This window comes from Calonectris borealis, chromosome Z (assembly GCF_964195595.1).
Source record: "Calonectris borealis chromosome Z, bCalBor7.hap1.2, whole genome shotgun sequence".
Taxonomy (NCBI): Eukaryota; Metazoa; Chordata; class Aves; order Procellariiformes; family Procellariidae; genus Calonectris; species Calonectris borealis.
In genome coordinates this window covers 49,923,050-49,938,824 of record NC_134352.1, presented here as the reverse complement: position 1 = coordinate 49,938,824, position 15,775 = coordinate 49,923,050, and the positions used below count along the sequence as shown (strand labels likewise).

Genomic DNA, 15,775 nt, shown 5'->3' with positions numbered 1-15,775 from the left:
ATAAAGAACAGGTGGACTCATACTTCAACATTTTCCCTTACTCGCCTGTCCTGTGTAGATGTTTTCACACAGAGTGTCCCAGGCCATTTATCCCATGCGAGTCCAGTGTGCTGGGTCTGATAAACTGTGGTGCTTCTCTTATACAGGAAAGCCACTGATAAAGGCATCAAGAGCTACTGTGATCAACACTGAATCACCTGCTGTCACTGTTGATATTGGAAGCACAGTGAAAACAATCCAGAGCGCAAATGTTACCATTAGCTGCCAGGTCGCAGGTGAGAAATTACTTCGTCTCCCATGCAGGTGCCTTCGGCTATAAATTTCTGTGGGGTTCTTTGTTAAGTTGGTGTCTCTAGGTGCAGCTGGGTGAAACGTCAAGGTTTTCCTAGGACTCAGGCAAACTTCCTTATTTCCATTAATTCTTAATGTAGAAATGTTCTCCTTTTATCAATTTCAAGAAAAAAGTGTAGTGGCTTAAGAAAATCGGTCTGGGTCAATACCACAAGCATCTTTGTTAGAGATACACAGTATGATGTGGGTACAATGAAACTAATACACATTCCTACCTCTTGGGGATGTTTGGTGAGAGTATGCAAGCATGGACTGACTCGTTTCCTCACTGATGAGGTTTTCAAAATCCACTCTGGTTAGTTCCTTCTTTTCCTGCCAAACTTTGTTTTTTCAAATTAAGGGCATGTTAGGACACTCTTTTTCTGATTTGTCTTTTTTCATCTTGGGAGTGCAGGAATTCAGAGGAATTGTGCTAAAAGAGGGTTCTACCTGAAACTGTTTTCCAGCCAGAGACTGAATGTCCCTCAGTCTTACAACAGCAGTTTGCCTTTTTCCAATGGTGACCAAAAGAGGCTGACCTTATCTGTGTGTTGCAGTCCGATGGCTGTTGGTGTGAATGGTGTTGGTCTGGGGAGGAGGGGTGGGGGATGAGAGCTGGGAAATCTCTAAAGACCCAGGGCCAGACCTTTGATTCATTACACTTTCATGCATAGTATGAGGGGGAACAGGAGGGGAAGGGAACAGCTTATAAAACACAAAGTGAGCCATGCTGAGTATTTTATCTGCCATGGAGACTTGTATGAGGTCCCTTAGACCCTTGCTTTAGCTTCTTGTCCCTAGCAGCTACTTCGGATGACTCTAAATAAGCATCTGCACTGCAAATATACTGCACTGCAAACGTCCTGCTTTTTTTACACTTTCTGCTCACTTTCAGCACTTAGTGGTTGTCAGTTTTCCTTCTTCAAGTGCTGCCAACCACACCCCTATGCAAATTCTTAAGTAAAAAGAGTATTTGGCTCAAGTGCTCAAGTTTCACTATTTGGTCATCTGTCCTTTAGCAAAGCATGCACAATAGCTGTGCAAACGCTAGGGTGGGATCCCAATTTATTAATTACTCTCAGTGGGTTAATGGAAGAAAAAGAAACATCATTTTTCCTAGTGGTTCATGAAGGAGTAAATTCAGTAACTCTGTTGCTCCCCCACATGGACACTAGACACTCCCTTGCAATCAGACTGATGTCCAGTGTCTTTCAAGGAAGAAGATGAAAGCTGTACTCTTTTTCCCCAGACCCCTGCATATCCACCTGCACTGACAGTGTGTGAAAAAGACTAAGTATTACATGAACATAAATTATTTTGGATTTCTCTCTCTGGGTTCTTTCAGCTGCAGATGGGGAGGCCCCACAGGTGTAGACAGTGATTGCTGATTTAAGAAGTGCAGCCATTTCCTTTCAGTATAAAGACATCATGAAAAAAACAGGACGTGGCTGAGCAAAGTTGCCATAGTTCTTATGGCATCAGAAGACTACAAGAGGGGAGCACAGCATAGTCAGGGTCACAGATTCAGTGCCTTTTCTGAGAAGAAAATAGTTTCTAGCAATTTTATGAAGCCTACCTACTATGACAATGTACATCCAGAATGGAAAATTTTAGCAGTGTCACAGCAGAATCACTGTCTTCTCTTCAAGAATAAAGGTTATTGCTATCTAGTAGCATTACTGTATATTGGATTCTTCTGTGATACAGAAGAAATTTGCTTAAATCATAATTTTCTTCATGGGTGTTTGTCTTCTGCTACTGCTTCCACAGAAAATGTCAACTACATTTGACACCAGAGATTAATACTGTTGAAATTATTACAAAGTCATAAACCAAAAGATGTGATGTTACACAGGGAATAAGAGAGTGAGTAATGAGGGCAGAAATATTTTATAGGCACTAGAATCCTATTTTCATACAGATAGTGTTAGTAATTCAACAGCAATTAAAAAAAAGCTACATATGGGAAATGATCCAGGACAGAGTGATTTCTGTCAGCTGTCTCACCTTTGCCTGGAAAATATACCATCTCATAAAACCTGTTAAAGAATATGACAATAAATATAATTTTCCTTCTAATGTAAGCACAAATTTTTTTTTAGCATCAGGGTTGTGATTATCCAACCTTTTAATATATTTTTGATCATTCTACTTAGAACGATCAACTCTGAGGAGAGTAACATGCACTATTGCTTCAGTCAGCAAACGTGTCGTATGCCAGTGACTTCTTCAGAGTAGATGAACTTTACAGCTATGTAATTTGCCAAAGTTCCCCAGAAGGCATTAACAATGAAATGGTCATCAAATCATAGTAAGTTAATGTGCAATGGTTAATGCAATATCATCTGATAATAAAAAAGAAATTAGAGTGTGAGAATGAAATGAACATAATTAGAAACAAAACTAACATATCCAGAAATTATGTAGAGATTTATCTAGAAGAAAAAACTCTTCACACAGCTTTGTGAAGCTATAGTCTCTTTTCTTCTAGTACTTTCCTTCTGGTCATTTCAGGATGCCCTGAGCCAGCGCAGCAATGGAGAGTTGTTCCAGATCAGAATTTGGTTCCTGTTAATCTCATCATTATAAGCTGTGTTGCTATTACTGTGCTATGTAGTCTGTAGTATAGGACCAGGCATGTATTATATCTTGATGTCTTGACTCATATAGGGACATGTCTTTACTTAGAGTCAGCAGGACAGCAGAATAAATATTTATAAGAGAAATATTAAGTATGAGGATCAGTTATGACATTTTCTAAAGCTGCTCTTGCTGTCAAGAGACAGAAATATACAGTTGCTGCTGACAGGTGTTGATAAGCCTGGGAAGGTTTCTTAAAAGCAAGAGGTAAGAGATAAAAGAACATTACCAGAATCTCAGAGGTAATTTTATATTGCTCTTTAACTTCTTATGAAAGGCATAAACACTGTCAAAATCTGTGTTCCGAGCTGAAATCTATAGATATTAGCTGTAAGACCAAGGGAAAACAAAACCATCCTGGATGCATTAGAGTTTAATTGGCCCCTGATATGAATTATGTCAGGATGAAGCTCTGTTTTGGTTATACCACAAAGATGGTGGTGTGGTTTTGTTCAAGCTTGAAAATCAGCCTTATTTCACTTGACATAACTTTGCCACTTTGTCTATAGAGGTGAAAGAATATTTTTTAAACATAGATAGGTGATTGTGGTCAATCCCAGACTTCTCCAAAACTAATCCTAAGGGAATCCCACACAAAAGTCACTCAGGAGTCTTGCAGATGCCTGTGACTTCCAGGTGGAAGATTTTCTCCACGACTCAGAAAGCCAGCAGCATTTCTGGTGTGGGCAACTTGATTGCTGTGGGCAATTTCACTTCCAAATGGGATGTGGGAGCGGTTTGGATCACATCAGTATCACTAGGAAGCTTTCTGTTGACTTCAGTACTTAAATTGTGCAGATATTCTTTCAGATACCAGAAACCTCAGTCAATCTGGCCTAAGCTCTTATTGAAAATACAGCTGGACATGAAAGGAGGAACCAATTTTAAAAATCTAGTTCTTAGGGCATTTCTCCATGGTATCCTTCAGTCCATAAGACTTCTAGAAGAGGCACCTGCCTGCAAAGTGTCATGTACCATTAGTCACTGTTGAGTCAGAACAGGTTTGGAAGAGTGACTTAAAATATATTACCATCCTGCCCCGTATATCCTTCTCTCTCTGATGTTTCAGCGTACAGCTTTTTCAACTCTCCTAAACATTCCTTTCCTCTGTATTTCATCTATATGCTGGAGTTCATATTTTTCTAGTTCTTACCTTGCTTTCTGTCCCATATTTATTCATTAGCTATACCAGATTCTGACATGCAAGTCACTGTTTCAAGAACATTGTGGCATTGGAAACAAGTCACCACTGCTAGATCTTTGTATTACTCTGCTTCCTTTCCCCAAAAGCTCCTGGTTTAGCAAAATTATCTTGATTGTTACGCACATTTCTGCTTGCTACGTATCCCAGGTAGCCTTTTTGTGCTGGATACATGCACAATGATGGAGAGGAAAGCTGAAGAAGGATAGACTTGGGTAACTGTTCACCACCTAAAATCTTGCCTGCCCAGCAAAGTGAGTTTTGTTTCCAGCTGGCACCTCTTAGACTTTCAGTCTCTGTGATTGTTTCTGCAAGGCAAACACACTCAGCCCTCTGTCCTCTGTCATTCACCGTTACCCAACAAAACTGATTGAAATGCTCTTGCTACCCCTTGTGGCAATGTTGTGCAATGATGTGTTTGCTCGTCCCTGTTCTGGCTGCCTCCTATTCCTGTCTTTAGGCTGGTATGTGTCACTAAAGGTGGAAGCACAAAGGAAAATGAAGCTGCTGCTCACTGACGTATACTGCTTATCTTCCCTAAACCAAACTGTAGGTACAGTTGTACAGGTTAGTTTTAAATAAGCTCTTGTTAGTGTGGAAACTTCACATTAAAGACAGAGGAAGAACACACTTTTTAGAGTCAGAAAAAGGTTTTTGTAGAGCTGCCGGACATTTTGTAGGTAAAGTGAACCTTTCCTAGACTCAACAGTAATACCTCAACAGTAAGGGGTCTTACCTTTAACCCCTTGTTGCTTTTTCTGCTAGTAGACTATCTGAGCAGCTGTCTGCAAGAAGCAAATTAGTTTTCTCTGCCTCTCTGTATTTATTTATTTAGTTTAGTTCCTGCTCTTGAGAACTGTGGTCATATGAAATCCTCATTGTCCCTTTCCCTTCTTTTTCACTCTTCTCAGCGCTTCTCATCCCTTCTTCTTGTCCCACTATTTGCACTTATCTTCCTATATTTTCAAGAAAAACTTGAAAGCTCTACCCAATTTTAGTCTTCAAAACAAAAAAAAGAAGATGAGTCCTGGTGGGAATTGGAGAAAGCTTTATAATTTTATAATCTTGTGATTGTTTATTTCTGAGGTACATTTCTTGATACTTCCATGCCTAAATTCTGCAATAGCTATAATGTGAAAACCTGTGCACTCTAAGTAGCTTAGACTGCAAAAGAGAGTGGATCACCCCTTCACTAGGGTGGCATTGGGAGGACAAGTGCTGAGATGTGAGTGTTTTTCCATCTCAGGGACTGCAGAACTGGAAAAGTCTCCATTTTCTCTCCTTTGCTCTCCAGAGCTCAACTCTCAAACTTCCTTTCCCTGCGATGGAAACACAATAAACACGCAGGCTTGAATAAACTGAAGGGTTGGGGTTGTTTGCTATCCGGCGGTTGTCTGAACTCTCCAGAGGACTCTGCCTGGATGCTCTGGAAAAAATCAGAGTGAGGTTTTAAGTGGTGGTCGGCCCACCCATGCCACATAGGTCAAAGAGTAGCAGCCAGACGGAGAGCTGTGTACTCGTCCTAACCTGGGGCAGGGGGGCGGGCAGAAACAGGTCAACAGCCCATAATTTTAAAAAAGCTGAGTTGTAGCAACACAAACAAGGGTAAGCCTTTGGAAAACAGCATCATAGACAAGAATGATTAGTTCTCTGGGTATGTCATGAAAGGTCCAGATTAGAATATGCTATTTACCCTCAGACAAAGGTGAGAAAAACCTTGCAGTCTTTTACAGCCTGCTTCCTGCTACTTTCTGAATGTGGACGAGACCCTCTGTCCTTTCAGGGCTTCAGCTTTCCTTCCTGCCTGCCAAGCTCAGACATACTCATTCCAGATGTCTTGGCAAAGTCACCAGGTGATTCTGGGAGAGGTGGAAAAAAACCACAATGCTTTGATGTGGAAAAAATAGGGAAAATCTCCCTTTCCCACTTCCATCTGCACATGCTTAGCGAGGCACTGCAATCAGGCGGTCACTACAAATACAGACAAATGGGTGGTCGTGCTCAGTGAGCACAGCCCGAGTGAGGTATTTCTGATGCCAGGGCCACAGAATTGACAAACAGAGTGGGTTTTGTTTTTTGACGTGGAGGCATAACCAGAAAGGTACTGGCAATGGGCAGAGTAATATGTTGCTGTGACATGAGGCAGGGGCAGGATTTAGGTGGTTAGCAGATACTTAAGAATAACTGCCTGTACGCATGCCCTTAATCTACAGTAGACACAAGGAAACTGCATGTTCATGTGAAAGAGATTAACTGCCTCCCACACACAGAGGGTACCGCAAATGGGAGAGCATGCACTCCAGCAGTTACCATGATTAGCGATGTGCTAGTCCTTACAGCCATGGGTCCACACAGTATCATTTCCTCCCAGGCTCAGCTCCATGGGTCTATCCCATCTATTGAGACTTCCAATACCATTTCATATAAACCAATTATTTAGTAGTCAGTGACACTAAATTGCCTGATCTGGCATGGATTTAAACCGAGGTAGAAATCCCTATGCCAAGGAAATACTATCCACTGCAAGACCAGAGGTCTTGCCAACTACTTATCAGAACCCACTCCTACAAGAGGGTACCCAACAGAGATAGCTGGACCTCAGATCCAAGCACACAAAGGGAGGCGATTCTTCCTATAGTGGGTTATGAATCTGTAACAATCTTTGTCTGAAGACTCCTGATGAGACCAGTGAAACTGCTTTTCTGAAGATGTAAATGCTAATTGTTTGCATAATTTCAAAAAGGAAGATTGGATTGATTAATAGAAGATAAGTCCATGGAGGACTCATAACTGCACAGAAACTACTCCTGGCTCAGAAAGTTCCTGACCTGAAACTAGCGGGAGGCTGGGAGAGGCACCAGCTTGTGCCTTCTTCCAGAGACAGGATACTTGGCTAGATTAACCTTTGTTTTGATCCAATAGAGATTTTCTTTTGAGTGATGAGTTCAGAGTTCACTTGTACAATTCTGGGACACTACAAGGGAAGACTTCAATTTGGTTTTAACTCTTCTGCTCCATCTTAGAGGGATTTAAGAAACATAAAAGCAGGCAATGTGAGAGAGTTGACTAAACACTTCTGAACTGCACAAAATGTCACTTGGAAGTCATATTAAAATCTTTTTTTAATTGTTCTATCTTAACAATTTTGTCTTTAGCAACCATAACACAGTTTAGCAACCACTATATCTTACTTGTGTTATGTTTTGTCAATGTTTTTCCAGGTGTTCCTGAAGCAGAAGTTACTTGGTTTAAGAACAAGGTCAAGCTGTCCTCTGCTCACCATCTGCATGATGGGTTGCTGTTAATTGCAAATGTTTCTCTGTCAGATGAGGGTTTGTACTCCTGCAAGGCAGCCAATCTTCGTGGGGAGGTAACTGAAAGCTCCCAGCTGTTGGTCCTTGGTAAGTCCAGGGTATTTTTTACTTGCAGCAACAGTAATGTGGCTGCTGGCACACCTAGCCTGCAGAACTAATCAGAGGATGTGGAAAGAGGGAATGGCATACAGGCAGGCCTGTTCTAAGAAACAAATCAGTCCACACTTTTTCTCTGGGTAGCATCACCTGAAACAAGGTGGTGGAAAAAGGAAGATGGATAAGGAGAAAATGTCTAAGCACAGGGGCTGCACTTTCCAGTCCTGAGGTATTCAGTTTCACTCTTTCAGTCTTAAGAGCTAAGAAAAACATTTATTAACCATTTCTTAAAGTGCTTTTCTTGAAATGAGAATGATGCCACTTTTACCCTGTGAAGTGCTCTGCCTCTGCTGAGCAGCCTTTCTGTACATGGCTGTGTGACACTGACCCATTTCACACATAACAGTTGCATAACCCAGTCCTCTTTTAAAAAGCACTTCCCAAGTTCAGTGAAGGGCGAAGTTTACTTTTTCTTGGGTTTCTAAACAACAGACAGAAAGCCCCGCTGGGTGATTTGAAAAGACAATGTCAGCTGTGAAGTATGGGTGGAAGTATTACCTGGTGGTAACTGGATGTGTGGGAAAGGGGTTTCCTTTCCTAGTAACTCATCTTCTTTTATTTCTCCATGCCTGGCAGATGAATGATCCAGCCAGACTTTGTAAGTGCTTCTGTACATTTGATAGTGAAGTGTCAAATTTTGAAACCTAGTCACTGTTATTGGTGCAACACCATTAAAGCATCCATTACAGCTCTTATCTTTCATGACTAGAAGACCACAGGTCCTATAGATGATGCAGCTTCCAGAGGAAGTTTTAAAGTGAGATTTCTCAGTTTCACAGGCAAGACTAAAACCCATTTATGAACATTCACACGATTCCCCTGTGAATCCAGATTAGCTATAGAAACTCTATCTAAAAAAATCTGAAAAAAAAAAAACCCAAACAACTGGATTTCAGCCTATAAATAAAATCTCCCACATGATCTTTAAATCATTTTCTGATCTTTATAAATGGCTTAGTCTGTAAAGATGGAAAGTTACTGTGAGTTATGCAAGCTGCTTATGTTTGTAGGCAAATCACTTTTTTAGTTCCTTGATGGAAAGAAACAGTTCAAGCAGCCATGACTCGTACTTCACTGAATGTGATCAGCAATAGAAAACTTCTTATGTGTGCCATGAACTAATTGAAACGGGATGAAGCCACCATTCACTTAAATCAAATATCCCATCGTTTCCATGACGAACAGAATTGGGAATACAATTGATTTTTAAAATAACACTATGGTTAGTAAAGAACTAAATCCAGCAGTTCTCAGTATAGACTGATCCTCTTGAGCTCTGAACTTAGTCCTTTGGAGCTCTGCCTAGGTATACCACAGGATTTGGCAGGGTTATAATCGTATTTAATCAGGGCTTGATCCAGGTTGTAACAGACATTAAAAAGTTTTCCACTGACTGCTATGGACATTTGATTCGGCTTCTATGCTGTATAAATCTGCTTTTTCATCCAAGCTGCTGTATCTCCTGATACCATGTACCTTTGTCACATATGAAGAGGGTCAACCAGAATGCCATGGTAGCCTTCAGACAGAATTTCTTTTATTTTGTGGTCATACTGATAGAGATATGATTTTAATAATTTCTCTAGCGCCTTACCTAAAATGAGGCAAAGCACACCTTTAATAGCTGCCCAAAATTGCTTAGACTGCCCCTCTGAAATTTTAATATTGCAGCACAGCAAATAATGCACCAATAGCTGGTGGTGGTTTTTTTGATGTCCCCAAGATGTTTTGTGCTGTAGTGTTGCTCATCACTTCAGTCTCCCAATCTGTTACCAGAGCCTCCACGACCTCTTCCTTACCTAGAAGACTTGACAGCAGTGCTTTCCAGTGCTGGGACCAGCACTCATTCAGTACTGACCTCTCCTTCAGGAACAAAAATGACCGTCAGTCCAGGGAGCTCTGCTCTCATAGGTAAGTGCTTTAAGATTTTTTTAGATTTAGAAGGGTTTAGAGTTTAGATTACAGATATGCATCCAGTTATCCATTACAGTTATGCATCCAGTTATCCAGCCATGGAGCACTAGGTCAAAAGACATCACGCCGACAGTGCATTGTCAGTCATAATCACTGCCAAAGTGTTCTCAGAACTCAGAAACTCATTTTAAAAAAGAGGTCCTCTTATTAGTGTAATGCCGCAAAGCTGTATGAAGAATAAGGGCTCCATTGTGCCACACTTTATAACATCCCGTAAGAAGCAGTCCCTGCTCTGAGGGGTTGGCAAACTCATTCAATGCAAGACACGGCGAACTGGTGTGCCAGTTGATCTAAAAGAAGAAACACTTGTGGTTCTGTTTTCCTTTTTATTCTGCATTTGGGTACTAGTCTTCCCATATGTCTGCTATTCATATTGTACATCCTCCTTCTTCAGAGCCTTTTCTAGAGTTTTGCCTATCTCTGTAGACATGTTTTTTTCCTGCAAGCTCTCTGTTTCATTCTGTTCATTTTATTCCTCTTTGTTACATCACGCACCATGTCTGCACAAAGCCATATAAGGAAATAATCCCCAATGAAATACTTTTCTGCTTTTCATTCTTTTCTGCCTTCCATATAGCTTTCTCCTCTTTACACTGCAAGTTCTGTTATATGTTGTAAACTCCTTTCAGATCTGTGGACATGATTTGTTTGCAAAGAGAATCTCATCCTTTTCTGAAGTTCAGGGTATGTGTACTTTAAAATTTAATTTCTCACGTTGATCTTGAGCCTCTACTAACTGTCAGGCTCAGATAGGCAAACAGCTTCTGTAATGGCCTTGTTACTACCTTCCAAAACATTCTTTGTTTACACTTAGTAGCAATTTTAAAATTTTATTTTCACAGTGGAGGCTTTCTATTTATGTTTTTAGTTTTGTATGGTTTACTTTTCCCCAGTGCTGACATCTGCATACATTTACAATGGCTTTTAGCATGCAGCTCTGGATTACATTTCTGCTTGCACAAAACCTGCACTGAAATAGTCCTTGGTGGGGGAATATCTGAAGGTATTTTTTAGCATTGAATAAATCATTTTGAGTATGCTTTTATTGTACTCACTGTTTCATCCATCTCCTCTCAGGTTTCCAAAAAGAGGTCTTTAGTAGTTGTAGGGATTTTTTATTGTTTGAAAGCAGTAATTGAACCACAAAGGTTGTTCTGCACTCTGTGTATATAACCACCTCTAAATTAATTTCATTTGGCCATGTCACCCCATACCCTTCTTCAGGGGCAAAGAAACTCCATGAATCTTAATAGCAAAATAGCAAATCAGTTTCATTCTTGAGGCAATTCCCTCAACTTCACTGAAGTTTTACTGACCTGAATTTGAGGCTTGTATTATTAAAACCTAAAGAAACCTCCTGAGAGATTTTTTCTAATGAAAAATCAGCGTGGAATGGGCTAACCAATCAATTAGAAAGCTGCAGCCCAGTGTGCTGCATCATGTTTTATCACTGAAACAAATACTCAAAGCATTAGTCTTCCATGTACGTTACTTAAATATACTGTCTGTAGTTGTACCAAAGAATTTGGATTCATCCACTATAAGAATACCTATTACTGAAAAAAAAAAAAAGGACTCCTCTCTCAGATTTTTTTTAAATCTACATCTAGTTTACTCCGTACACTACTATCAGTATGGATTACAATCCAAGACTCTATAGTTACTCCCAAATTTAGTCTCCCCACAGTCTTCCAGTGCAGTGGCTAAGTTTATCATGGACTACAGTAATACCTTCATAATCAACCTTTGCTTGAAATATGGCTACATGGGAAAGAAAATCTGCATATATTTCTAAGCACCAGCTGCAAACACCAATTTTGGAACAACCTGTGAACTTGTAAACCTGTGACCCAAGTCTGTGACTCCCTGTCCACAACATCCCCTATAAGCTGTCCACTAATTCTTTCTATTCTGTCACCCAGCCAATTGACTTTATTTCTTTCATCATTGATTATGTTGTGGTTTTTGCTCTACATGCTCTGGATACCCCATATAAGACCTTTAGGTATATAAATTACTATGTATAGGGTCCCTTGTCTATGCTACTGCTGACAGGCATGGGCATCTCTTGGGTCTCAGAAAGCATTGAATTAGACTTGATATTTGGAAATCTAAGGATATGAGAATTTGTTGAGTAGAGAAGGAACAGTGTGAAATGTGAAGAAAAGGAGTGGTAAGTAAGCTTTGGGGAAACTTTCTTTTTTAAAGGAATTAAAAGACAGCAAAGGTGAAAAAATATGTTAAAAACCTGGATAAATTCAGGTATGGGCTTGCCAGGGTTTAAGAAAAAGGGGAATCAAAACTTCATTAAATGCTGGTTTTGTGCCTTGAAAAAAAAATCAGAAAATATTAGCACAGCAACAGAAGATTAAAGTTGCAAATGAGAACTTATTTGGAAATTAACAACTGTATAAAATATAACAACAATTAACAAGCTGAGTTGAAAGGAGAGAACGGGAGCCTCCAGATTATTATACATGCACTTTCTTTTACAAAGTGGAATTGTGCAGTGCTTCCACCATCATTTCAACCATTTGAAATGGTGAACTTGCTCTCTGGAGTCAGATTCTATCGGTTTCTTCCACATAAATTTCAGGGGGTTTGCAGAAGGGAAAGATCAGGGCCATAACACAAATATCTGGTTTGGAGGTCTTTCTTCTCATTGTTAGGAGTCATTCAGTGGTCATTTGTGTGCCTTCATTATAGAAGTAGAGGAAAAGATCCGTTAAAAACCCATGCCCTGCCCAATGGAGTCAGCAACCCTCCCCTTAAGATCTAATGTAAAATAACCTTTTGCATCAGCTTATAGGAACATTTTTTTCTTACATACTTCTTACTTTTACTTCTCAAGGGTTGGGCTTTCGAGGCCCAACTCATCATCCAGTTAGAGAGCATGATGTAGATAGTGGCTTACACAGACTGATAGTTATCCTGCTGCCTCACAACTGTTGGAAGTATGTGTAGAGTAATGCAGTCCTCCCCAGCCCTCACATTCATTGGCAGGTTGTGTAGTAGACATTTCTGTGTTATCTATAGCTCACACATCTGAAGGACAGGACTCCCCTCAAAGCAGAAGCTAGAGCACCCATGAGCTTGGGAATATTTCTGGGTTTTACAGTAGCACAAACTGACAATCAGTGATGAGCAACAGACTGTCACAGACTTTTTGATTTCCTTGGTTCATGGCAGGCATACAAGAAGACCTTATATCATACAAAACATAGAACACACAGTAAACTTCTGAAGTGACATCAATTTATATTTCTTTGGAAAACTTTCACGTTAGGTCTTAATCTCATTAAAGTTTCTGTCTTTGAGACTTTTTTAAATTTTGAATACAGTTTTCCTGAATGTTGGTAATGAAAGTATTATAAGAAACTCTGCCCTTTTCCTCAGAAAGAAATTCCTTTGTTTGTCACCTGATAAGATCTTTGGGGTTTTAACAATATTCATGACCATTTGACTTCTATAAGGTCTGATTACTTTGTGAAATTATCTTTTTGAATTAAAGGAACATCCTAAGTTCATGTATTTCCAGTAGAGTATTCTTATCTATGCTACCAGTATCACTGATTTTTTTTACACAACTCCCTTGACCCATTTACATGGGTCTTGAGCTTTTTAAATGTAAATTTTGGCAAAATGAAGTTGTAGGATGTGGTGTTTCTGACTTCTAACACTCCTGCAGAAAAGGCTTTAGGCCGATGAAGAATATTTGTTTTCATTTGGGTTCAAACTTGTTTCCTGTATTTGAAGACATTTCAGTGAGAAAGTCTGAGAATCTTACAAATCCTGGTGGGGATTCACTACAATTTCTCAAATTTATTGTGACCTTATTGGAAACGTCAGCAGACTTGTCAAAAGATACAAAATATGATATTAAAATGTCTCCTTATCTTAGCATAGAAGAATACTGTATTTATTGCAGTTATGTGGCATAATGAAAGCTGAAGTTTTAATGACTGACTTATATATGTGAATTATATTTAAGTGAGGATTCTTGCAGGAACATTGGAAGAAAGGTCAGAAATGAATACTTCTAGGAATATAGAAATATAGGAGTACCTATAAAATGTCACAGTGAAGGAAAAAAGGTTGAAGGAGAATGTACTTTGACTGCTTATAACAGCACAGTGTTTCTTGGCATATGTTGTTTTGTTTAAATATTTTGTTGCAGATGAACTCTTTGCGTTGCACAGAAAATGTCTGTGAACACATTTGATAAATTTTTCCCCAAAGCTTCAGGTTCATGTCCCACATGTTTTTGCCGAAATCTTCATCATGTGTGATGATTTCTGAAAACATCTGAGGATATGCATATTGAAGGAAGGGGGATTGCCACATTGCACATTGTTTATAATTAAATGAAGGTTTTGGACTGCATTTATTAGGCATCTTTATTTTGGAAGGCAGCACAGGCTCATGAATTTAAAGAGGAATGGGAGCATAAACAGTTAAGATAGCTACAGTTAAGACCTGAAATGAACAGAAAATCTAGCTCTTACTTGGCACAGTGCAAGACTTAAGCAACATCTTTAGAAAGAGAAGACATCCAAGAAAAATTAAATATTGAGATAATGGTAGCTAGTCTATCTGTTGTGTACAGCTGCAATGTATATTTTTAAGGTTTATTGTATCCTGATGAAATGTTCACATTTTGGGAAAAAAAAAAAACAGCAATTTTTTTTGATCGAAAGAGGAGATGCCATCATTATGCAAATTCTTGGCCTTTATTCTGTTTTTATTCTTTGGATGAAATGAACGCAATGCAAATCCTGGAGCATAATGGTTATTCTAGGGAATCTGAAGATATGAGTGAATCTGTAGGAAAAAGCCTAGGCAATTATTTCGAATCTAGTTCCCATCCCCTTTTATCTCTCAAACTACATATTCTCCAGTTTGTTCACTGGGAACCTGCTGTCATCCCCGACTTAGGACATCTACCCAATTTTGTATATTTAGCAAAAAAGTCCCTATTTGTAGGAGATACTGAAAATAACTGTAAAGTTAGATGATAAAGTGTACTTTTTAATGACCAGAAAAGTACAGGCAATTGCAAAAAAAGGAAATACGGTTGCTCTATATTTATTGTGTTCTCCCTGATGATTTCCATATCAAATTTACTCAGTTCACAAATCAGAATACGATTTTACTAACTGCCAGCACTGCAAACACAGGCCTAGAAAGCAGATTTCTTTCTGTTTTTATACTTTATCCTCAATGACCATAGAGTTAGAGCAGCTTAGCTGCCAATTTCACTGCTGCTTCAGAACATAAAGAGCTGGGCTACAAATTCCTGTTCTGCAAACACCTATGCTATTTAGTGATGAAGCTGTTTTTAAAACAAAGTAATAACAAAAACTTTTCACTTAAAAGATGCAAAGGATTCCCCTTACCAAAACCAGTATTTCCCTCTCATTTTTCTTTTACTGGCAATAGTATATACCCCTCATTTTCTAGTAGAGTCACTTAGATGCCCAGAAGAGGCCCCAGGAAGTAGAATGGAAAAATATAATTATGGCAGCCACCTTGCTTGCAATGGCCATACTTGCTTGCAATGGCCAGTATGAATAAATTACTTATTCTGAAGGGACCAACTGCATTAGAGCCAAGGCCCAAAGTTCAAGAGGGTTTTCAGTCTTTTTTTTTTTTTCAGAGAGGATCACTTCAAGTTGGTGGCTAGTATTTGCCTACCTGCAGATTTAAGGATTACCTAGATGTGGCACTGAACAGAAAAATTAATCTAGAACTTTTTGAATATTCTGGGGTGCATTGTAGTGAGTCAAATGCTGTGCCACTGACTACTTCAGGAGAAGAAACAGTCATATAGATAGACTGATGCTATGATCAGGACCAAACCCTTTCAGCAGAATCAGAGAAGTTAGTGCTGCAATTGCTTGCTATGTATCTTGCTTTTGAGCCATAACATCTGTAAACACAGGACTGATACTTGTTCAAAATCAGTGTGAAAAGCAATAAATGATCCAGATGAACACAACTGATCTGATCAATACAAATGTCTTGCAATGTTTAGTAATATACTCAAGAACAAGTGTATATCTTCTTGAAACATAAGACGTTTTCCTTTACTCCCTTTTGCCTTTCCCCTCTCTATCATGAGCCTGCTCTAAATTTTCCTAGGTTTTGGGAATTACTGCTG

General features: G+C 39.3%; 1 protein-coding gene across 1 annotated transcript in view; it reads left to right on the top strand.

Annotated features, from left to right (window-relative positions):
• The window catches only part of ADAMTSL1 (ADAMTS like 1), a 461,995-nt gene that overhangs the window by 424,993 nt on the left and 21,227 nt on the right, over positions 1-15,775 (top strand). Inside the window, exons 22-24 of the mRNA XM_075137804.1 lie at positions 147-275; positions 7,393-7,572; positions 9,418-9,552. Coding sequence (XP_074993905.1) covers positions 147-275; positions 7,393-7,572; positions 9,418-9,552 — 444 coding nt within the window. The remainder of the gene's footprint in view (positions 1-146; positions 276-7,392; positions 7,573-9,417; positions 9,553-15,775) is intronic.